Source organism: Topomyia yanbarensis, chromosome 3 (assembly GCF_030247195.1).
Source record: "Topomyia yanbarensis strain Yona2022 chromosome 3, ASM3024719v1, whole genome shotgun sequence".
Classification (NCBI taxonomy): Eukaryota; Metazoa; Arthropoda; class Insecta; order Diptera; family Culicidae; genus Topomyia; species Topomyia yanbarensis.
The window spans coordinates 175,700,800-175,724,484 of NC_080672.1; the positions used below are offsets into that span (position 1 = coordinate 175,700,800).

At 38.0% G+C, this 23,685-nt stretch overlaps 1 protein-coding gene and 1 long non-coding RNA gene across 3 annotated transcripts; both read right to left on the minus strand.

Moving 5' to 3' along the window:
* Nucleotides 1-6,666: 6,666 nt before the first annotated feature.
* On the minus strand, nucleotides 6,667-11,147 carry LOC131688777 (importin-9). Of its 2 annotated transcripts, XM_058973292.1 has the most exons (10): nucleotides 10,886-11,147; nucleotides 10,599-10,819; nucleotides 10,110-10,542; nucleotides 9,893-10,051; nucleotides 9,342-9,826; nucleotides 9,250-9,267; nucleotides 9,021-9,175; nucleotides 8,200-8,365; nucleotides 7,041-8,142; nucleotides 6,667-6,967 (listed from the first exon to the last, which is right to left on the minus strand). In XM_058973292.1, the coding sequence occupies exons 1-10, from the start codon at nucleotides 11,007-11,009 to the stop codon at nucleotides 6,774-6,776; spliced, it is 3,057 nt and encodes a 1,018-aa protein (XP_058829275.1). In that variant the 5' UTR covers nucleotides 11,010-11,147; the 3' UTR covers nucleotides 6,667-6,773. The 2 variants fall into 2 exon arrangements, with proteins under 2 accessions (XP_058829275.1, XP_058829276.1); XM_058973293.1 differs by lacking the exon at nucleotides 9,250-9,267 and having other exon boundaries at nucleotides 10,886-11,137.
* A 2,050-nt stretch (nucleotides 11,148-13,197) lies between these two features.
* LOC131688784 (uncharacterized) lies at nucleotides 13,198-20,095 on the minus strand. Its single transcript, XR_009305302.1, has 3 exons — nucleotides 19,687-20,095; nucleotides 19,505-19,623; nucleotides 13,198-13,378 (listed from the first exon to the last, which is right to left on the minus strand). It is a non-coding gene; the product is annotated as an uncharacterized LOC131688784 (long non-coding RNA).
* Between the last annotated feature and the right edge of the window lie 3,590 nt (nucleotides 20,096-23,685).

Genomic DNA, 23,685 nt, shown 5'->3' on the forward strand with positions numbered 1-23,685 from the left:
GTGTAATTAATATTTGAACAACAAAAGGAAACCAAGTTCCATCATTACGGATTTTTTCGGTTACCTAGCTTTTTGGGTATTATTTGCAGCTTTATATTATCTTTGTTCGAAACGATTATTTGACACGACATAGGGGATTTTAATCGTCAATTGACCGTCAAAGGAAAACTGGTTAATCCTCACACGTACGAGAATCGCACTTCGTTTTACATTTGGGTAAACTAGTCTTGATGAGAAAGACTGCTTCGTACACGGAGAGCTGTTGTTGTGATTGTACGTCGATTCCCGGTTTACCATTTCCCGGAAAACCATTTTCCGGAATGTTATTTCCCAGAAAACCATTTCCCGGAATGTACCATTTCCCGGAAAACCATTTCCCGGAATGTACCATCTCCCAGAATATAATTTCCCGGAATGTTCCATTTCCCGGAATACTGTTTCCCGGAATGTACCATTTCCCGGCATGCCATTACCCGGAATGTACTTTTTCTCGGTAATTATTTATACTATTAAAATCTAAAGTAAACATGTAATTTGAACTTTAAGAACAAATCCAGAGCTACGTTGACTTACATATATGGTATTCTATAGCATTCAAATTCTTATCATTTTATAGAAGGCAATATCATGAACAATCCACTAGAGATTTTGAGCCGAGTTTATAGAAACAGCCCAACGAATCATGTGTTTTTTTACCTTCCAAGATGTTTGTGGACCTGCATACACGTGGCCTGGTTACATAGAGAGAATTCTGGTTTCTAAAAACTTTAATTATGACGAGCGTTTACAATTAACCACTTTTTTCGTGAATGGTTTTCGAGATCCAGAGGAATGGGTTAAATTTATCGTCGAAATCAAAGGATTTCATTTTCGCCGTTACAGAAGAGTAATCTTGGATTTGTTCAATTATTTTAACAAGGAATCCGTGAAAAAGAAATATTTTTCCTTTTGTATGAGTCATTCCATTTACGTATATTTAGATGGAACACCGAGAGAGCTACCAACTTTTAAACTAAATTAACCTATTCTCCTCTATTCTTTATTTCACATTATTCCGCGACAAATAAAATTTACAATCATGATATGATAAGCTTTATAGATATTGATTGACTGTGCTGGAATAAAACATGATGACATTCTTCTGCATTCCAAGTTTTTGCTTGGTTCGCTTGACACCTTATCTTTGCTCTCTGATCATATTAATAAAAAAACAAGCTCTCATAAACCAATAAAGTACCAGAAAACAGATTATGCTTAAAAAAGGCAAAGTCTCAAAGAAGATTGTTATGAATTATTAATTTCCAAAAAAAGTACTCAAATTTTAAAGAAGACAAATTCAAAAATATTTTTCATGATTTGCTCATCTTCAAAAGAAGGCGAATAAGCTCATAGAATAATAATTATAATTCAAAAAGTTATAACCCCACAGAAAATCCTCCCGATTTTCCCACCGACTAAATCGGCTTGCGTCGGCACAATCGGCCGACTATGCCACCAATTAATCGGTCGATTGTTGCACCGACTCTTATGGGGGTTTAACATGGACGTCAGCCGACGCGACAACCGATTAAATATGACAGACGAAATCTGTTGAAATCGGTATATTTCAACCAATTAAATCGATCGATTAGTTGATAGTTTAAAACTGGAACCAGATTCACACAGATTAAATCTGGCGATTAATATGGTGACGAAAATTGTCCACCGATGAAACCCAACTTGGTCGTTTAATTAATCTGTCGACCTCGAAGCACCCGCTTTCGTCGGTCGACTGTGAAATTTATGAGCTGTCAAATTTTCTATGGGGAAGGTATGTTAGGACCACTAGTACTTAAATCCAATAAAACACCAAGAATATTTTGAAAGAGTACTTAAAAAAATGTGAAACTGCATAGAAATAGAAAGTACATATAAATCAAAAACATGCCAAAAATAACGACAAGGAAGCATGCATGTATAAGAAAGAAAAACCGGATTTTTTAGATGCATAATCCATAAAAATCCCAAAATAAATATATCTGAAGCATTGTTGATATGTTATTCTAACTTACATTTAAAATCAATAAAATTCCAAACTACTTTTTATGTTCTAAAGTAGAGAGAATTTCGTAGTTTGTTTGACATTTGCTGCGTAGCAAGTGTAATCAAAATGAGTGGTGGCAAGGTACGTGGTTTAATTTATTTTCCGGGAAATGGTATTCCGGGAAATGGTTTTCCGGGAAATGGAACATTCTGGGAAATGGTTTTTCCGGGAAATGGTACATTCCGAGAAATGGTTTTCTGGGAAATGGTACATTCCGGGAAATGGTTTTCCGGGAAATAGTACATTCTGGGATATGGTTTTCCGGAATATGGTATACCGGGAAATGGTATTCCGCGAAATGACGTACAACCGTTGTTGTAGTGTTACCGTATACGCACTGTACTCTGTGCAGGTAAGAAATTTCTAATGCCGTTTTTGCTTGACTTCATACAATATGACAGCAGTTGGGGTTGACTCAGATTCACTTTTAGGCAGATGTGGGAAAATACTGGTTGAGTACCGGTGCGGTAAACCAAATCTCCACACGTGTTTGTGTTTCCTTTACATTGTGTGCGGTCTAACCAACGACACGACCTGAAACTTCATGAAATCTTCAGAAAGAAGTGTCCGGGTAAATTACCGCCAGTTACCAGTATATTGAGTAACCCCTCGATGCGGCCAAAATAATAATTTCTCCAGCAACACTTTTTTTGATTTTCGGTTGTTGTTGTTGTTGTATAGCAACCATTCGCCAGCAACGGAAAAATAGATGTTTGCATTGCACTGCTATGACATATCACAGAATATAAAAAAATTGGAATATAGGATTCCATTGGATTTGACAGACTCCTGTACAAGCCGGGTGGGTACAGAAAGCATGAACTGCTGAATGTGAACGGTCGTGTAAGTGACGGGCGAAAATCCACCCCGCTTCATTCGGCTGCCGGTTACAATCGTACGGGTATAGAACCGCCGCTGAGGTTTGCTTCGTCGTGTGTGAAGTGAAAATTCTCCCATAAATTGCTGCTTTTCGGGTCGTATAGTACGCGTTTATTCGCCGGAAAGTGTTCAAAAGGACCGTCGGTCATCATACACCGGAGGAAATGGATTCACGAAGCGTTTTCCGAAGGTTTTTGCATCCCCGCAGAAGCAGCTTCAGTTGAGCATACAAGTGGGACGAGAGAATATACCTCCGCATTCGTCACTCCACACTTTCATACAAATGCTGTTGCTGCGGCTGACAGAGTGAGAAGAGCTATTGCGAAATCGAGATGGACGAACCGACTGAAAAGTGCGTATGCATAGTAGATGCAGAGGACTGTATTGGGATTGTCGCGGTTTGTATAGTTTTCTCTGTCTTTTTCGCTCTTGGGCGTCCATGGACTTTCCAGCTTAACCAGCTGCGTTGGTATTGTGCCATTCTGACGTTAACTTGGAAGGCAAACAAACCGCTTCTGGGATTAAGAAGAGGGCGATAGTATTGAAATGCGAGATCTCAATAGGGCCCCCTACACGAGGCGCTAGTAGTGTCCTTACTGAGCAGTAATGTCACTTTTAATGATCGTGTAAGGTGAATAATGACGGGATTCCCATACAATTCTAGTAATGATACTACTTAGTAATGACACTTTTATTGCGCGTGTAAGGGCCCCTAATGTGCGTACTTTAAACGCCAGATATCTCAATTGGTTTGACCAGTTTGGAAAAACACTGTATATAGGTGCCAAACTGGTTAATGCTCTGCATAGTGGGGGACACGGACGGAGCGGTGCAGCTTGCGATAGTCCTGGACTAGTCTTCTGTATCGGCTGCATGCATACTGTTGTTGATAAATTGCGCTGTACTTGCAAACGTGAGAAAGAGAAAGGATTGCTCGGGCTGTTTGATGCGTAAGAAAGAAGCTGGAGATTTTGAGGATATCTGGAGAAGGTTTGGAATGGGACGAAAAATGGATAAGCAGGTATCAGTCACTCGCGTAAGTAGGAGATGAGGAAGGAAATAGAAAAACTGGTATATTTTTCTACAGACATATTCTAATTTATATATACAAAAATCAATTAAATACACTAAATACGCGTCGATTTCTTACCTCATGTAAGGAATCGAAAGTCTTATTGTAATGTTATAATCCATTTGATACAAACATTACAGTAAGGCGGGGCTGGTTGATGGAACGATGTTCCATCCGAGTTGGCAAATAGCCCCCCGCTAGCCAGCAACTTGCCCTTTTTGACTGGGAGTCATCCCACGTTAGTCCAATGCGTTGGATGTTTATTCAATTCACACCTGACATCCTCAACTGGGCGTTGCTGTCAAGCTGGCGTAAATTGTAGAAAAAAGGGCAATCAAACGTATTACGAACTAAACAATTCAGACCCCCATTACGGCACGCAAAAAGCTGGATACATTCCTAGATTGATCTGCCCCTAGATTGCATCCCAGTAAGGTTCAGCCGGAATTAAACTGGAATTCTGGCTAGTTCCAGTTCGTATACGGGCTCCAGTGACACAATCGATTCTAACTAGAAGATTTTTTTCTCATTGAATGACCCAATTGCTGATCGGACCTTCATTGCACAACGCAACGCAACGCACTGTACATTATAGTGAAATGAAATAAAGAACAGTTCTATTTTTGCCTCCGTCGGCGGCGGTCAATGGTATTTCGTCAGCATTCCTTTCTATCACAGTCCAGATTTACGTCTCCTTTTCGTTGGTTTGTTCGAGCGCCGTGCATATATGCTTCGCGTTCGACACACCAGACAAAGGGACCTACCGCTACGATCGATCAGAGCGTTTTGTAACGTTCCGTTTGCGAATTTATCAACCATACAAAAAAGGAAAATAAGCCTACACGCATAGTTCACAACCATTTGTGACATAGTCCGAACAATAAACCTATGTTATGGGATATAGTAACCATTAGAGGTGATGTTTTTGTATTGTTTCGAAAATATGAATTTAGCGTTTATTCAATGAGTTGAGATTTTGATAACCGTACCGGTGAATGTACGTGCCGGTTGGTTTTCTTACCCACCTCTGCTTTAAGGTTGAACAGAGAATGGCCAAAAAACGAAAAAAGCAGTTTTTTCCACAGCGTGTAATAGATCTTCATAAAAATCGATTAGCAGTACTGTAACAACTTTCTGTACTGTAACAACATTCAAGTTCCTATGCTAGTGCACAAACATTTTGTAGCAAACCATTGACCGATTTTTACAAACTTGTGTTCAAATGAAAGGTATAATACTCTCATTGACTGCTATTGAATTTTATTCAGTTCTGACTTTTGGTTCCGGAGTTACAGGTTGGTTATTGCGGTCACATAGGAATTTCTCATAAAAAACCGGTACAATCGTAATACTGTATAGGTTAAAAATCTATTGAAATGCGCATCAAATTACTTCGATTCGCAGGCCTAGATCACTGATGGCGAATCAAGGATTATTGGAATACATTGTCCACTACCTACAATTCAGGAAGTCTCGGGTTCTGCGCCTATTCCAGAACTAAAACCACTTCGATGATGACTGAACCAATTTTGACTAACCTAGTCTCAAATGGAAGGCATAATATGCAGTTGGGTGTTGGACCCCTATCTACCCCTCCCCCTCCTTCCTCTCGACCGAATGCCCCACTCTTACCCCTCCCCATCCTCTCAGGCCAACCTCACACCTGCATTCTTTTCACCCACCCCGTATACCAAAATAAGTTCCAGGGGTATCTTCCCTCTCCTACTCATTATACCGAGGGGCAAGCGCTAGCAGGTTTGAGTGCGTCGTATTGAAAATACCAAACATATTTTAAATATAATTAAAGTAACTAATGAAAATATTTAAAAATACTTCTGTTGTACTTAATAAGTGACTTAATGTAATTAACGTCGATGTGTGATTACTTGAAGTATTTAAAGTACATATTTACAATAATTAAATTTTTTTGCGTATTTAAAGTACGAAGTTGCTGTACTTAAAATCTTTTCTGTAATTAAAGTACAATGAATTTGATGCGTACTTTTCAAATATTTGCGGTATTTGATGTACTTAATGGTATTTAAAGTAACTAATTAAGTACTACTTTTGGCACTGCGTCGTATTGAAGATTTAGTGCTTGCCCCTCGTATTATACCCCTTCCCTTCCTCACCACCCCGCATTTCAAAATAGGTTAGCAAGAACACAACATTGAACACTGTTGATTAAGTTAATAAAATATTATATTTTTGTTCGATTCAAGTGTATCAGAGTCGACATGTAGCTTGTCGGGTTCGCGATAGTCGTGCAATTATATATGCTTATCAAGTTTAATGAGAATGTAATAGACATTTCCACAATATTAAATAGAGCGTAACCAGGTATTAAATCATAGTTTGAATAAATGAGAAAGGCACAATTGCACCACTAGGTGGATTAAAACAGGTTTTTCAGTTTGGGACCACTGTGTGGCGGCGTGAAAACTGCCGAATGGGAGTTGAGAACAGCTTGAAGCAACATCTGATGCTGCTCCAAATGGATTCCAAGACTGACTTGGTTAGTTCTATCGAGCCTAGTTTGCATACGTTACATAACTAGACTCACTGCTCTCCATTCACCTGCAAATCAAGTGGCTGAGCTGTTTTTACAATAAAATGTTGATAGATGAAAAGCTTTAATTCGGGTTTCAATTGTATCATTTACATGCAAATAAAACTAACAGCTATTTACATCACTGAACATAACGTAACAAATATACACAAATATCGACTGGTACTACTTTAAGCAACATTAATTCCAAATCCCTTAAGAATCAGCTTTTCGGCATCTTCGAGTTTTTCCAAAAACACAAGAAAATGTTCATCTCGGCTGAAGCTTTGTACAAATTTTACCAAATACTCTTGCATGTCGCATTGGAACATAGGATTCTGCATCAGCTCTTGCATCATTTGCTGATCATCTTCATCTTCCTCATCTTCAAATAAACAAAAAAAAAAAAAACATTACGTTACATACTTTTATTCCCTAACAGTTCACGTTACACGAACCTTCTTCACCTAACATCAAGGCCACAAGGTTGTTTCCTTTGACGTCGTCTGTTGCACTGCTAGATTCATCAGAATCGATTTCTTCTGCCAGCGCTTCCTTTGCCTCCTTTAAATTAGACAGCTCATTCACTAACAATTTAAAGATTTTTAGCAAAATTGGAACGTCGACCCATTCTTGATTCGTTTTCGAAGTAGCCGAGCGAGTTCGTCTCCCTTGTTGGATATTGACGACAGGTTCTTTAATCATAACCGAGTTCAACCTCTCGTCCTTGGTCGTGACACCGTATTCAAACAATTTACAGAGTGCCATTGTGCTAACCTTACGTTCATAGGATCCGTAGAACATGTGCTGTCGGCTTAGCCAATTGACAAATACAAATGTCATAGCTGGTTCACCTGTTGGACCAGGCACGGTGCTTAGGAAATTCAGTACGGCATCCATTTGTACAAGAATAAGATGGGCGAAAATCATAACTAAACTCATAATCACGTTAAGTGATACAACAAGCTGCATTTTACTAATGACTGCTTTCAGCAGCAGATCGACATTCTCCCCAAGAAGGTTTCCGACTTTTGTGATAATTGTTATGACCAATCGCCCAATGAAGGCAGCAGTTGATTCTGTGTTCATGGGATTTAACAGCATAGTTGTAACCTCCATTATGTAATTTAGTCCCTCACCATTCTTGTACCCGCAGATTTGCTCTGGATTGGCTGTTAAAAATGCTCGCAGACATTCACCCCCGGACTGCATTACTGCGTGGTCTTCAGTTCGCAGGATACAATGCACTGCAGCAGGAAACGCATTCTCAACCATATTTCCACTAAGTGGCCCACGGGAATATTTCACTACGGTTCCCAGGATATCCAGGGCAATATCCTGCATTGTGGATGTTTCTTCACCTTCCGAGTTAAGTATGCTGACGATGGTCGGTATAATTTTCTCTTGCAAGGGTACCAAACAAAACGGATTCTGCGAGAGAATTTTCAGAATATCTTGAACCAGCTCTAGTATAAAGCGATCATCGTGGTACTTGAGAAACATGGCAATCGTAAGAGATACCACCTTACCGGATATTGTTGCCGTTACTTCGGCGTCGTACTATGGTAAAAAACATATTGTTCAAGGTGAGAAAGGAAAACATATAGGTAGACTTACCGCAATTATTGCTGTTAATGTTTCCAACAGTAGGCCCTGAACCGTGTTTTGCGATTGACTGAACAAAGGCATCAAGCAATCAAAAAATTGTTCCAGTTTTGTGACAAGATAGGCCTTACGTTCATCATTGCATTCTCGAAGATTCGAGCAAAATCCGTAAATCGCTCTGAAAGAGATTATTAGAAATTTGATCAGAATACAGGTCATAACGTCCAAAAAATAGGTACGTGATCAAGTCATCAACATTACGACATTCCGATATCTTGGATTTTTCGACGGGAAATATAACGCATAAGAACTGCGACAAAATACCTCCCCAAAGCAAACTTGCGTTAAAACATATCTTTAAGGTTGAAGAGAGAATCGGCAAAAATCTAAAACGAAAAAAGCAGTTTTTTCCAAACCAAGTGTTAGATCTTCAAAAATAAAATCAATCAGCTTATGTAAAATGTTGTTACAGTACTGCTGATTGATTTTTATGAAGATCTAACACTCGGTGTGGAAAAAACTGCTTTTTTCGTTTTTGATTTTTGTCGATTCTCTCTCCAACCTTAAGGTACTGGTAGTGCGCAATAATTCATTACACCTAAAAAAAAGCAAGGGGTCTCAGAGGCCCGGCTAGTTACAGTTCTCTAGGTTCAATAAATTTGTGTTTTGAAATACAAATGATCGAGCGTTTTCGGGCTTTCGATTCTCTCACTGATAAAACGATAAAAAAGAGACTTTTGATTTCATTGGGTCTTAGGAGCGATGCTTCTTAAAGTCACAATATTAGCTTGCCTTTTGAGGGTTAAAAAATTTAATTGAGCATTGAAAATTACCTTGCAGCGGTAATTCGTAGAACAATCGGTTTTTCTGGTGACATACTACTGATAGTTATGTCTACCACTTGCTGTAGAATTTGCTGGTTATATATGTTACAGTCACAGTAACGGCTGATAATCCATAAGCAACGTCCCAGGAGGTAAGGTGATACCTGTTTGTGCAAATTAAAAATATTGTTTAAACATCTTGATGTTTGGTATTGCAGCACTCAATTTAGTCGCTTACTTTAGTGCCTTTAGCAAGCTAAATTATTGAATAATGTTTGTTTATAGCATTGGATACATAAACTCTAAAAATAATCTGCATGCTTTACTTACCTGATACTCCATAATGCTTTTGACGAGATTCAAGTACTGAGTCAGATCAAATTTTGTATCATTTTCAATAATCATTTCTTTGAAGGAACCTACTGCCAACATAGACGCTTCATACAACTTCCACCAGTTGGGATGTCCAGCATTCCGATCGGCGTCGGCCACAGTTATGTGTTTCCCAAGCGCCTCGGAGAAGCAAGGTAATAATTTTTGATCATACTCCTGACCAATCACTAACAGTACATCATGCGCAGTGGTTCGAATTGAAAAGTCAACCCCTTGTTCATCTTCATCCTCTACAAATTTTTCCGGATCGTCGTGCCAACTTTGCGCCTGCTCCTCTGTCATTTGCATGTATAGAATAATTATGTAGATCAAATCCGTCAGAACATTTGTAATGGCACCTTTGTATTTTTTCATTTCTATGATGGTATGCAAAAATTCGAATATTTGCAAAATCATGGAAATGAAGTCTTCATTTTCATCGCCTGGAACGAATAATCCTATATTTACAACCGATTTAGATGGTAACTGGTTTTTATCTCTTCAAATACCTTCCGCATTGCTAGTAAAAGGTGTTTCTTGCGTTTCGTTTACGATCACTTTGATGTAAATGTCGGCCATTTGAGTTAGAAGCTGCCAGATTGGTGGCAAAATTGCAGACAGATATTGACTAGCAAACTTAGACATGTCAGATGTCATGTATTTAAGAACTGAAATTTGATACAAGACTATTAATAATAAAAATCGAATGCCGAAAACGCAGTTCACCTTTTACAATCTCTGTTTTAAGTTCGAAACTGCTGTGCAAACCATTTGGTACGGTAAGCCCTTCAATCATTTTTTGCATAAATGTCGGAAGTGTTGGGTTCAAAATGTTTGCCTGATCCTGCTTAGACTCGACATGCGTGTTGATACTGCGCAACAAAGAATTAAGGATTCTGACGGCGTAACTTCGAGTTGAAACACTATACACAGTCTGAGCTGCGAAAATTCGGTACACTTCGGAAAGGATCATCGGACCAACTTCAACGATTTGCTTGTCCAAATCCAATGTGAATTCGACCAGAACCTTCATGGCTCCATGAACCGAGTTCTCGTTTCCACTTAGACATTGGACAATGATGTCAAAGAGTTCTTGCCAATCATTTGGCCAATCGTACGATGCAATGTTCGATATGGAGTAAGCCACGACGCTGCGGATCTGAATTATCACAATATTTCTAGTAAATTGTTCAGCTATTGTTGTTATAGACCTACCTTACTATTCGGGTCATACAGTCCCTGAGGAAGTATAGTTTTTATGGCAGTTTTTGCCTCGGAATTCACCAATAAAACACCATCAACGGAGCTTTCATCCCCACTTCCTCCCGCGGCCCAGCAGTCCTCGACATACTGTTTCAACATAACGGAAGCAAGTTGCCGGAAAGCTAGATCAAGGTTTTGGTTAATAGTTATTTCCGCTAGATAAATTCCGTAACCTGCAAACACAAGTATGTAACAACACTTAAGCAGATAGAGGTATAGGAATTGCTACCGACACCCACCTTCTGTAAATTTAAGCTGAGCCAACCTTTCTTCAGCTTGTCTCCGGATTTCACCGTCTGGATTAAGAATTTTTTGCAATTCCTCAAACATTGCTTGTTTAATTAGATCAGCATTCTGAGCCATATTTTGACGAATAGAATACGATAAAATGCAAGTTTGAATGATTTTAAACTTTATAGTTTTTCCTATACAACTCTTTGGCAAACTCAAGAATCACACTCTAGCGCGGGTTAATTCAACACATGACATTTCTAATAAGAACAAGGAAAAATTCAGCAGCTTCGCGCGATTGTCAAAGTTTGCAACTACACGGTTAAATAAAACAACCTGCAGAATAAGTTCTTTTAACTTACTTTTGAGTTGTGCGTCGCTTTCGCACTTACCCAGTTAAGGACGATTCAGACGATACATCAGCTTCCGTCAACGTCAACGGAACGTCACCGTTCCGTCAGGATAAGTTACATGCAGTTAAATGGAGGCATTTACACACAACATCAACGGCACGGAACGTTTTGACGTACGGCACGTGTGAACGGGCGCAAGAGAAAAGTATTTAACTTATCCTGACGGAACGGTGACGTTCCGTTGACGTTGACGGAAGCTGATGTATCGTCTGCGTCGCGCTTTAAACTAATTCCGGAACCGGTTCGGATTTCTGAATGGAGTCATTATGGATTCCAAATCAAATGCAACAACCGATTCCGACTCAGAATCGGTTGTTGCATTTGATTTGGAATCCATACTGACTCCATTCAGGACTCCGAATCAAATTTCGAATGGTTTGACCGGGTATTAGTGTTGTCAAAAACAAAACGAGAGATTCGACTCAGTCGAGGTCTTCCGTGGAGGAAGGTACTTTTGAGTTGTTTGGGGTATACTCAAAATTAGGTAAATACAACTTAAATTTGAGTATAAAAAACCTATCAATGAGTTGTAATTTTTGCCGTGGTTAAATGGAAACTACCTTTAACACGGTTTACCTAATTTTAACTTCCCCCACGATACCACGAGATTGAGTCAAAGGAACTCAATATTAGGTATGGATTCCAAATCAAATGCAACCCAGTTAAACTCATTCCGTAACCGGTTCGGATTTCTGAATGGAGTCATTATGGATTCCAAATGAAATGCAACAACCGATTCTGACTCAGAATCGGTTGTTGCATTTGATTTGGAATCCATAATGACTCCATTCAGGATTCCGAATCAAATTCCGAATGGTTTGACCGGGAACAAGCGATTCCGACTCAGAATCGGTTGTTGCATTTGATTTGGAATCCATGCTGACTCCATTCTGGATTCCGATTCAAATTCCGAATGGTTTGACCGGGCTTCTTTACTGAGTTGCCAAAATATATACAGAACACTAGATTAGGATTGTCGCTGGCATCAGTGGTAGGAACATCATTGTTTGGATTCAGGATATACCTGTCAAATGGGCCAAATAAAAAAAGGAAAAAAATAATCCTCTATCGTCGTTTCATAGCGACTAATCATTTTTGTTTCTTTTAGCCAGCAAAACAATGGCCATTCTTGGCTAATGTGTTTTCACTAATTAGAATGCACAAATTGTCTAAACTTGTACTGAATTTTGATAAATTTTCATTTCCTTGTGCGGTATATACAAACTCTTTCGTTTCATAACAATAACAGTCGAAAATTTACACCGAGAAAATTCGTTATATTGAATATATTGATTTCACATATATTTTTTTCAATTTGTAGTAGCAGTTAAAAATTGCCTGTCACGCATAGATATCATGTGAAAATTAGTGAAATTATAATAACATAGAAATTTGTTACATAGCAGATATCACATTATATTTTTCTGTTTGCCTCTCGTTTATTCTGTTGCAGATTTTATGCATTGGACGTTTTCGGTCTTGAATGCAATCACAGCAGAAAAAACGAGACTGAAATGAAATATAGGCAAACTCAATTTGAAGTTCAACTAAACGGTTTGTGGTTAAAAGCAGGCCATATTTTTCTGCGGGTACCAAAAGCGCGGACCAAAGACTTTTACTAGAGAATCGAAAGTCTCTCTAGTAAAAGTCTCTCTAGTAAAAGTCTTTGACAGATATATACCGGAAGCAAAACAAACATGTTCCGAGGTGAAAACAATGGGAACACCAGCGACAATCCTACCCACTGAGAAGTCCAAAAAATTGTTTCAAAATCGTTCAACACGGGTCCAACGATGGACGTTCGTTGAACGGTTATTTGGACGTTGTCCAAATTGGTCCAACGAACGTCCTTCATTGGACAATTTTGAAACCAACCGTTCTTAGAGGGTAATCTAATGTTCTGTATCTACACTCAAAAAATAAATCACTTTGATTTCATGTGAATATTCACGTGAATGAATAGTTACCATCTTTCAACATACATTACATGATTCCTGACATTTGACAATCTCGTAGAAGCTATTTGATTCACATATAACCTTTAAGTGATACGACATTGGCCGTTGAAACTCAGTTCACGTGAATTTCCTGTGTGAAAAAAGACGATGGCGGAAATTTCATTAAATAAAGTATCGCAAATCTGTTGAGTTTTTGTTATAAGTATTGCTTAAGCATTGTATGACTGGCGAAGTGCATGTTGATTTCTTTAATTTCGAAAAAATCCCTAGCCGAAATAAGCACGACGACATAAGGTAAACCAAACTCGTCATTTTTATCCGAGGAATACGTACCAAATACAATAAATTTCGCATAACAAATCGGACAAATGAGCAACTTATAAAATTCTTTGCTCTGTTATTTGTTCCCTCAGTGTCATTGTTTTTTAATCAATTTTAGTCCTTTTCAAAAATGAGCACTAGCTTTCGAACCGCTAATGTGATTGTCATTGCGAAGCAACGTTGGAGTTTAGGATCATCAGAGTGTAAAAAGGAAACCAAGACCACTGAGAACTGACATACAAGTAAAGTTTTCAACTTGTGTAAATTAAACTGACGCTTTGAAATGACAACAGCAAGTAGCAACTTGCCACTGGTCGACCAGTTACCTGGATCCTGGTCCGATACTTCCGAATCCCCGTCAATCCGGCCAGCTGAGGTGGTCGTACTTTCGACGAATTTTTCTGCTTCTATAAGGTGCTGAAAAAATACAAAATGTGTATAAAAAATCATAAAAATATATATTAATATTAAAAAACACCTGCTTTATTCAAAAGGACGCGGAGGCAAACGAAGCACAACACTTTTTGCGTTGCGAACAAAATGGCCGAAACAGAGCCCACACTGTACGAATACTACCACATACTTGGCGCAGGCGAAAATTAAACGTCATAAAGTCAATCGGGCCAATCGAGCACTGCTAAAATCGAGCATTCGAGTAAGATTTGATTCCGCATTCCGTTTAAAAGGTAATGTGGGTCGGCGCTTCGATCGGCCAGCAATCGCTATACGGGACTTGTATGCAAACTTGGATACAATGGTGACTTACGCATGCAAAGCTGTATGCGATGGTGATTTTCAACGTATTTTCATTTAAATGTTTACACAGGTTTTTTGGGAATGTATGTTCCAGCTTATATGTCTGTTCTCTGTGCCAAGACAGTGACCACTCTAATACAAGAATCGATGGATATTTATCTAAATCTCGGTCAACAGCTAGATTTGTATCATTGTATCCGGATTACACAGAACGAAGCAGGAATGATTCGGGCGATCGTCCAACTTTACGAAGGTCCATCATACAGGGTGAGATTTTTACTATCACTTATTGCTGCATTCTTTAAAACTACATACTTCTTTTCCACAATTTTATAAATAGGAAATTTCCCTGGTTCACCTTATTCCCCGGGGAAGAGGAATAGCTAAAGTATGATATGGTTCACACGTCATTTAAGTTTTTGTCCCTATTATCCTTTGCATGGAGAAGGTAGTGTGTGCCTATTCGATCTAGTACACGCCAGTGGATCTAACCTACTAAGGCTTCCTGGTAGGGTGCCGAAGTCGGTCCGGCGATTTCGGGTGGAGCGTTGCGTCCAGTTGTCTGGCACATCGACGACCCGCAACTGGCGATCACCATAATACAACGTCTTGATATTGAAGATCCATGATTCATTGCACAGAAAGGTAAAAAAGTAAGTGTATATATTTCTGTGAGTAATTAATTTAAATAAAATTACAGCTGGCTGGGAATGCATTGTATCCGCAACAATAATCTGTTTGACGGTGATGTTTGTGATGAGAACATTGTCATATTTCTACAGCGGCAAAAATCAGTCAATTTATTCGTAGATACTGTAGAGAATATTATTACACTCGGTAAGATTAATTGTCAAAAATGTATAATGAAAAATTAAAAGGAAATTATATACTTCATTTATAAGCATTAACATGGTTATAATTCCACAGTTTACTATCTATACATGATTCAAATCAAGAGTAAATTTAAAGATTTAAATAAATCGCAATATGTATTACGTATTTTGATTGTATGTTGCCAATAACTTTCATCGTTCGAGGGAAAGTTAGTTATGCAGTTGTAAGTAGCTGGCATGTAGCTCAAATGCATAACGGCAACTACCTAAATATTTAAATGACTGAATGAGTATGTTTATCAATAGTACTAAAATTTAACTTGATCCAAAATAATTAGATTATTCTTCTTTACCAATTAATAAAAAACATTTACGCCTAATGTGGCTACGCCACATCGCTTCAAGTCGCGTGCTGTCCGACATTGCTGTCACTCCGTTGGACTTAAACTAATTTATAGCCCCTATTTTCGAGTAATCCGTGCAAACAAGTATATCACAGGTTTGCTTGCGAGGGGCCGCCCTTGGCCTCGGTTATGCGGCAAAGCCGCATAGCACTGTCTTCGCCCCAAGTGCTAGAGCAGTGTAACAACCGCTTAAAAACTTGGCGAAATCCACAAATGAAAAAATACACAATTCGAAAGAACAGCTCATGATATAAAGAAAGATAATAAGGATAATTTTAATTATTGAAACGCTGTATGGAAAACGAAAACTCACTGGCGATCTTAGAAATAATGGCCAAAACAAAACATACGTCTGGTGGATCGCAGTTCTCACTATACTATACTAAAGCGTAAGTCATAGCAAAGAATCCATAATTGTAAAAATGAACATTTACAAAAATGAAACTCAAAAGAACTGCTCATGTTTAAAAGAAGGCAAAATCAATTATAAAATGTATTCACTCGATATATAATCAATATCAGGTAATGGATAACAATACATTATTATTATTCCTTAGTGCAGCTTTAACCTTATGGGTCTGTTATGCCAAATGACGTTCAGTGAGATCACTAGGCAAAATTATGCCAAACGTACGTTGTGCTAATTGTCCGTTATGCCAAATGACCCTCACTTTACGCAAAATTAGAAATTATTCCAAATGACCATTATCCTGGAGATAAAATAAATTATACCAAATGACCTTCAGAGTGATCAATTCTCAAAATTATGCCAAATGACCTTCAGTGTGATCAATTCTCAAAATTATGCCGTATGACCATTATGCCAAATGACCGTTATGCCAAATATCCGTTATGCCAAATATCCGTTATGCCAAATGACCTTCAGTATGATCATTTCTCAAAATTATGCCAAATGACCATTATGCCAAATAACCGTTATGCCAAATGGCCCGCTCCCGTTCGATGCATTAATTATCACATTTGATGTAGTTTGCAATCGGCCTTGCATATTCCACTCATTTGTTCAATCATCATTTTGCATAATTTAGAATTGAGAAAATCGATTGAAAAATGACAGCGTAGCTAATTTTTCAGCGCAAAAAATCTCAAAAATTGCTTGTGTTGCATTTAATGAGACCTACAACCTATACTAGGTCACTTAAAAAGTACAAATTTCTACAGTACAGTGTAATTTTTACTGTCCAACAAATAGGGGAGCTGACCCAATAGTGGATGAACTATGCCAACGCCTAAGCAATTTTAAGAGTAAACTAACCCAAACTTACTTATATATGCTCTGTAATTGTATTTATATGAAAGATTGTTCAATTCTACAACTAAAAAATTCGTACATGTGAGTTAAGCTTCTATTTTTCGCAAAATGATTAAAAAAAGGAAACGCTCCGTAGGACCCAATAGTTGTGATAGTGTTTCTATAGTTGTAAGGCTATGTTCTTATAGTTGTAAATCCATGTTCCTATAGTTGTACTATCTGTTTTCGTTCAACCACATGGGTTATTTCGATATTGGGATATTATGACGCAGAGGTATTGCATCATAAAATCCGGAATTAGATGACGCACTCACAGTTTCGGATATTATGACGCATGGGCACTGCGTCATACCGTCCCATGTCATAAGGTCCCAAAACAGGACGCGTCATAACGTCTGGGACATTGTGACGCACAAGTGGTGCGTTATAAAGTCCGGGAACTTATGACACACACGGGAACTTATGACGCAGCCTGGTGCGTCATATTGTCTCAGATATTATGACGCGTCCTTCTTTGGGACCTTATGACTTGGGACGCTATGACGCAGTACCTGTGCGTCAAAAATTCGAAACAATGAGTGGGTCATATTATCTCGGACTTTATGACGCAATTCGTCTGCGTCATAACATCCTAGTATTCGCGTGCGTCATAAGACCCCGGACATTATGACGCAAGACTACTTTCGGACGTTGTGGCACTAGAATGATTGCGGACTTTATGACGTATATTTATTTTCGGACCTTATCACGCACCATCGTGCGTCACCATGTTCCGGACGTTACGACGCACATTATTTTGGGGCGATATGACCTGGAACATTATTACGCAGTTCCTTTGATTCACAATATCCGAACCTATAAGGGCTGATTTCTTTATCCTCGCTTAACGTTTAAGCCAGGTTTAAACGTACTGGTGAACCTGGCTTAAAAGTTAAGCGAGGGTGAAGAAATCGGCCCTAAGTGCGTCACAGTGTCCAGGATATCGACTGCGACATAAAATGCGAAATCGAATGTGCCTTATAACGTCCGGGACATTATGACGCACATCCGTTTTCGGATGTTATGACGCAGCCTGATGCGTCATAATATCCCGGACTTTATGACGCACCATCCTTCGGATGTTATGACACGGTGCCCTGCAGCTTATAGCTTAGGGCAGCGGCTCTCAACTTTTGTCGTGCTACGGACCCTTTAGAAAACACCCTGGGTTGTTGTGGTCCCCCACAGTTAACCATCGATTTTGTATGCTATCAATATATTATTTTCAGTCTGTTAGAAAACAAGACTTGAAATTTCTACATCCACTCGGAAAAAAATTTCTTCGACGACCCTCAGCAACGACTTCATGGCCCCTAGGGATCCGTGGACCCCAGGTTGAGAATCACTGGTTTAGGGGATCTCGGTCCATCCGTTTGCAAAATCGGACGAAGTGGCAACTGTCTGCCAAGTAAACAGCGGTCCTCGGGAGGACTAAATTTTGCGCCTGTTTGTCTCGAAGTGTGTAACGTCAAGTCCTTTATTTTGTCTAGTCCAAAGTATCCTGCTCCTAACAATGTTTAACTGCATCTAATTTTGACGTTCAGTTGACGTGTTGTACCGGTGACGGAAGCCTGACGTACCGTGTAAATCTCACTTTAATCTTGTATCCTGCTACTAAAAATAGGCTTATGTCAAAAGAAATTGTACGTAAATTTTCACAATCGATTCTTAACGCACAGGGCAAATGCAAAACGTTTACATGGCCGTAATACGGTAATACTCATAACAGTTCTACCAGGGGGACTCGCCACTTTCAAGAACCAGAATGACAGTTCGAGTGAGTTAAGAGATAAACCCACCTAAAGTCTGACCATCTGTTATATGTGATAATCCATTGATCTCCTCCCCCCATGAACCAAACGCCGTGCCAAAGACCACACGAATATTCGACCAACTGAACCAACATGTCAACCTCCATCATATCCGAAGCCCAGGGTTCCTAAAGCTCTTCGGTAATGGATATTATAAGCGGCAGTGCTTTCATACAATGAATTTTCACCTGGTCTAACTTGGTCTGAATCACTCGGTCGGTACCAGGTAGATAGATGCAACGCGAGTTCTTTTGATATTTCAAATTTCTCTGATTTAGCCCATACACCACCGTCGTGACCGGTGATAGCGCTTTCGATACACACCATCAAGTGTCGACATAAACATGCCAGCTCGTTTTTTCTTCTAGGTGAAATTTAGAACGAAAATTTGAAACCCTAACGTCGCTAGGAATTTGTTTAAATTAATAGTTAAGAGAGGAAAGAACTGGAACTTTACCCAGTTAGTCCTGCCGGAATCCCGGCTACAGCGGGATCGAATCTAATTAGAACCGATTGTCACTAGAGCCGGATTCAGCCTGGTGCCATCATACATCCACTTTCAGCATGTACGGTCCCATTTCAATCGCATATGTTAATGCACCTTGTGTGTCATTGAAAAGGAACAGCGAAGCAGTCCCCAATAAATCCAGCCGAAATTCTGGCTGGCTCCAGCAACCCGCGAATGGTACGAATATCGATAGTCACTGGAACCGGAATTTTAGCTAGAGCCAGCCAGAATTCCGCCTGGCCTTACTGAGGAGTGCTTCGTTTTAGTTGTTAAATGGCACAATTACATGAAATAAATAGGTAAAATCGTACCTGTAAGTTGTTTTTGTGTCCCTTCGTCAATTAATTTGTATAGATCTTCCATATTCTATTTTGGTTTCTTCGATATTTGTTTAGGCGATATTTCCTCGTTTCCAGTCGAATCGCAGCAGCTGAAAATGATATAAAAAATCATCATTGATTATAAAAATTAGTCTATATAAATTTTTACTTACCATTTATTTTTAATGAAGCCAAATCGTAGATTTTCTCTGCAATGCCAACGATTTGGACTTTCGCTTGCCTTTTGCTTTTCTACAATGGCGTCCTTACAAGATAAAATTATATTACCTATTTTTGAGTTGAAATATAAAATACGGACAACTTATTATTTGGGTTACTGGTACCGATTTATTACTACCCACCAATAACACAAAAAAAGTAATGTGTAGGATACTCAAAATTTGGGTAGCCGCTCTTTTCGTTTTTCTACCTAATTTTGAGTAGTCGGAATACGAACTTTACAATAGGCATTTTGTACCCAAAAAATAGGTAACTTTGGTTTTCAGTGTAGTTTTTCGTTACGTTTTGTAGTATGAAAATGACAAATGAAAAGGTCTGGCCAGCCTCCTGTCAAGAATGGCATCTCTGTACAGCCAGCATTACTGCCATGAAAATCAAAACAATAATATTGGATCGAATCATTAAAAGCTGTATTTTGATTACTAAGTGCCGATTTTCTGAATGATATGGTATCTAATCATCCCGCAAGACGCAAAACGTCGTGTGGAATGCTTCAATATTGTGCATAGCGCCGAACAAAATTCTTTGTTTGGGGCTTTATAGTTATAACGCCCCATATATGTAGGTCACTGTCAACCTCCATCACGCAGCGAAATTTCACATGATTAAACCACAGATAACAGACGTTTAGGCTAGAACAAAATTTCTTCAAAAACCTGCGTAAACTTTCAAATTGATAAACGTTGTAAATCCGTGTTCCACTATTGCCATCTGCGCAACTGTTTGCTACACGTGTTTGACAGCTGCACTCTAACTACATTGCATCGATCACTTCGTCATCTTCAAACGTTTGCTAAACGTGTTTCAGACGTCTGATTTATTCGAAATTTCAGTAGCGGGTATTTACACACGATTCAAATCGAGCCTAAACGTCTGTTATCTGTGATTAAACCAACAAAATTCATTTTTGATTTTAATCGACGACCTATTTTCGATTCGAAACTCTTTGATTGTCAAACATACAATATTTTATTGTTGAACTAACAATATTATTTTTATTCCAACCAAATTTTATTTAATTTTGGTTTTGCATAGTAGTAAATCAGAGTGTATTGAAAATGTTTGTGCGTGTTTCCTGTGTACCGTATTTATTAATAAAAAATACCATTTATTAATAAAAAAAATCCGGTTTCGACAAATTTCGCTGTCCAGTCACAGCAAGCTGAACTCTGTGGTAAGTGTCAATGTTGAAATAATTATTAACATTGTAAGTAACATAACCTTTGAACGTTCAGAACAACCTCAAAATATTGGAAATAAATAGCTGGCAAACGATTCTGCTACATTTACAAATTTACAGCAAAGTTAAAAGTAAACCAATAAAAATATTTATTTATTATCGTACATCAAGAGTAAATATTTACTATATTCGTTGTTGTTTCAACAAAATTATATTGCTTAACTAATCGCATTCACAACATTAGATCAATAATTCTGGAATTTATTTCAACATTAATATTGTTGATTCAACCGACGATGTGATTGAAATCTTGAAACGTCAAAACCAGAATTTATTGTAGAAATAACAATATTACGGATTGAATCAAGTATTAAATATTATTAGCCCTGAGACAATAATAACTATTGTTAAGTTTAAACCAGAATATTGCTATATCTACAATACATTTTTCTACGTGATATGTTGGTATAGGCAAATACAAATTTATCGAATGGAATGGAAAACTACACTCAAAAAATAAATCATTACTTTTACGTGATAACATATGTGGTTCTCATCCACCGCACTTTTCACGTAAACTCTATCGGGTCGACCGATATAATAGTGTCTGTTTCAATATGTGATTCATCATGTGAATGTTAAGTGTTTTTTTATATAATTTGCAACAGAAATTCACGTAAGAGTAACACGAAACCAAACATAACAACTACATGACACCAAACGTATCAACTACATGAAAGAGAAACGTAACAATCACATGGAGTCGAACGTAACAGATATTTGGTGTTTTACGACTGTCTGTGTTCTAGGAAAATATTTACGGCTCTACAGTCAGAATAAAATTGAACATAACCTTTTTATAACGTGCAAACGTTTCGACCGTTGTTTTCGGTCTTCATCAGTGGAAATTATTTGTATTGTTCTTGTCCGTCGTCGCTTCAAACGTAACAATTACAGGAAACCGTATATATTTTCATGTGTATTATTTAAATTTAGGGATTTTCAATTATTTTTTGTTACAAACAAAGCAGCATCTAATAAACATGGAGAAATTGGCTTTATTGAAGTATTTTTTATTAAAATAACAATGAAGTGCTATGACTAAATACAAGAATCCATTATTTGTATGCGAATTTGTGAAGTTACTCGATTCTCAAACACACTAGTCATGAAGCAAATGTTAATTCTCTTCAGCGAATGACCATAAAGCCTAAAAGGGTAAATAAACAAATAAACAATAAATTGAATCCAAAATTGATTGAGATGGTTCCAGCTTATAGAAACATTGGGTTCCACCCTAGGGGTAGATCACTCTAAAAATGTATAACAAATTTTCATCAAATTAGTAAAAATGCATTTAAATTCCATTTTTGCACCAACTTTGCACTCCCTCGCAGAAAAGTTTGTTTAACAAACGTCCTACGCTGATTAACTATGTTCGACGTTTTGTTGAATGTAGAGCTAGTTTTTTGTAGGGTTTTGACGTCTTACACGCAATGCAAAATACATTGCACGCAACGCAAATTACATTATGAATTTCTATTTTGATGGAAAGAAATGCATTTAATGTAGCTGATTTTTAAAAATGCATCACAAATGATCAGCCCCTAGGTTGTATCTCAATTTGATGACGAAATGATACTATCTGGCTACTCCAATGCTCCATGATAATGGATGGGTCGACAGATATTTGAAACGAATTGATAAAAAGAGTTATATGCAAAATTATCGAAATTATGGAAAATTACTCTATGCTCTACTCATTCCAAGTAGAGATAACTAAAAAGAAACAGTAGTGTTAACGAGGACATAATCAGCCAGTACTGAATTACTGCTTAGTAACGTTGTGTGACGTTCCCAAATATCAATTCTCTAATCGTCCCATAGGTTTACTATGAAGTGTAAATTCTCAGTGGTGTAAACTAGGTAAACATCTCTGTAATAGCAAAAGGTGATGATGACCATCACCTCTATCATGCACAGGGTAACGGAAAAGGAGGCGGATTATTTGGCTAGAAGCATAACCAATGTTGTCAAATGCAGCAATTGAGGTAGAAAACAACATACCACGTAGGTAGGCGATCGTCAGTCGTCAGTATAACCTTCCTCCGCAGCAATCCAGAACATTCTGATACGACACGATGGTTTCGCCGATAAAATGCACTTTTTGTAATTTCTCTAGAATTTATATAAACAGTTTGATAACATTTCAAATGGAGTGCAATTATGTAGCAAGAATATTTACTTGCCATTGCAAACTTCCACCGGAGTATCTGCATGAGTGAATACATTCTCAGTCATCTCGTTTAATTTTTTCACATATGAAATTCATGTAAACGATAATCGTCATACCACTTAATGATTATGTGTCTAATACATAGCTTGCACAGGGCTATCATATGACATATATAGGAATCAGGTAATGTATGTTGAAATTTGAAAAGCGTTCATTTACGTGATTATTCCTGTGAATTTGAAGTGATTTATTTTTTGAGATGACCCAATTCATCTGCCAATGAAAGCTATAAGCAAAACAAAGTGATATTCACGTGTAATTCATTTGGAAAATTAGCTAATGGTATTTCTTATGTTTTTGATGTGCTTTTCACCCTATGTTCGCATGAATTTCATTTGAAAAGCAAATTTCCCACACTCGAATAGATATTCAAGTGGCGACCATGTGCATTTCATGTGTTTGTGGATTGAAATGATTCAATAGATTTCCACATGATGTTAACGTGTTAATTTTTTG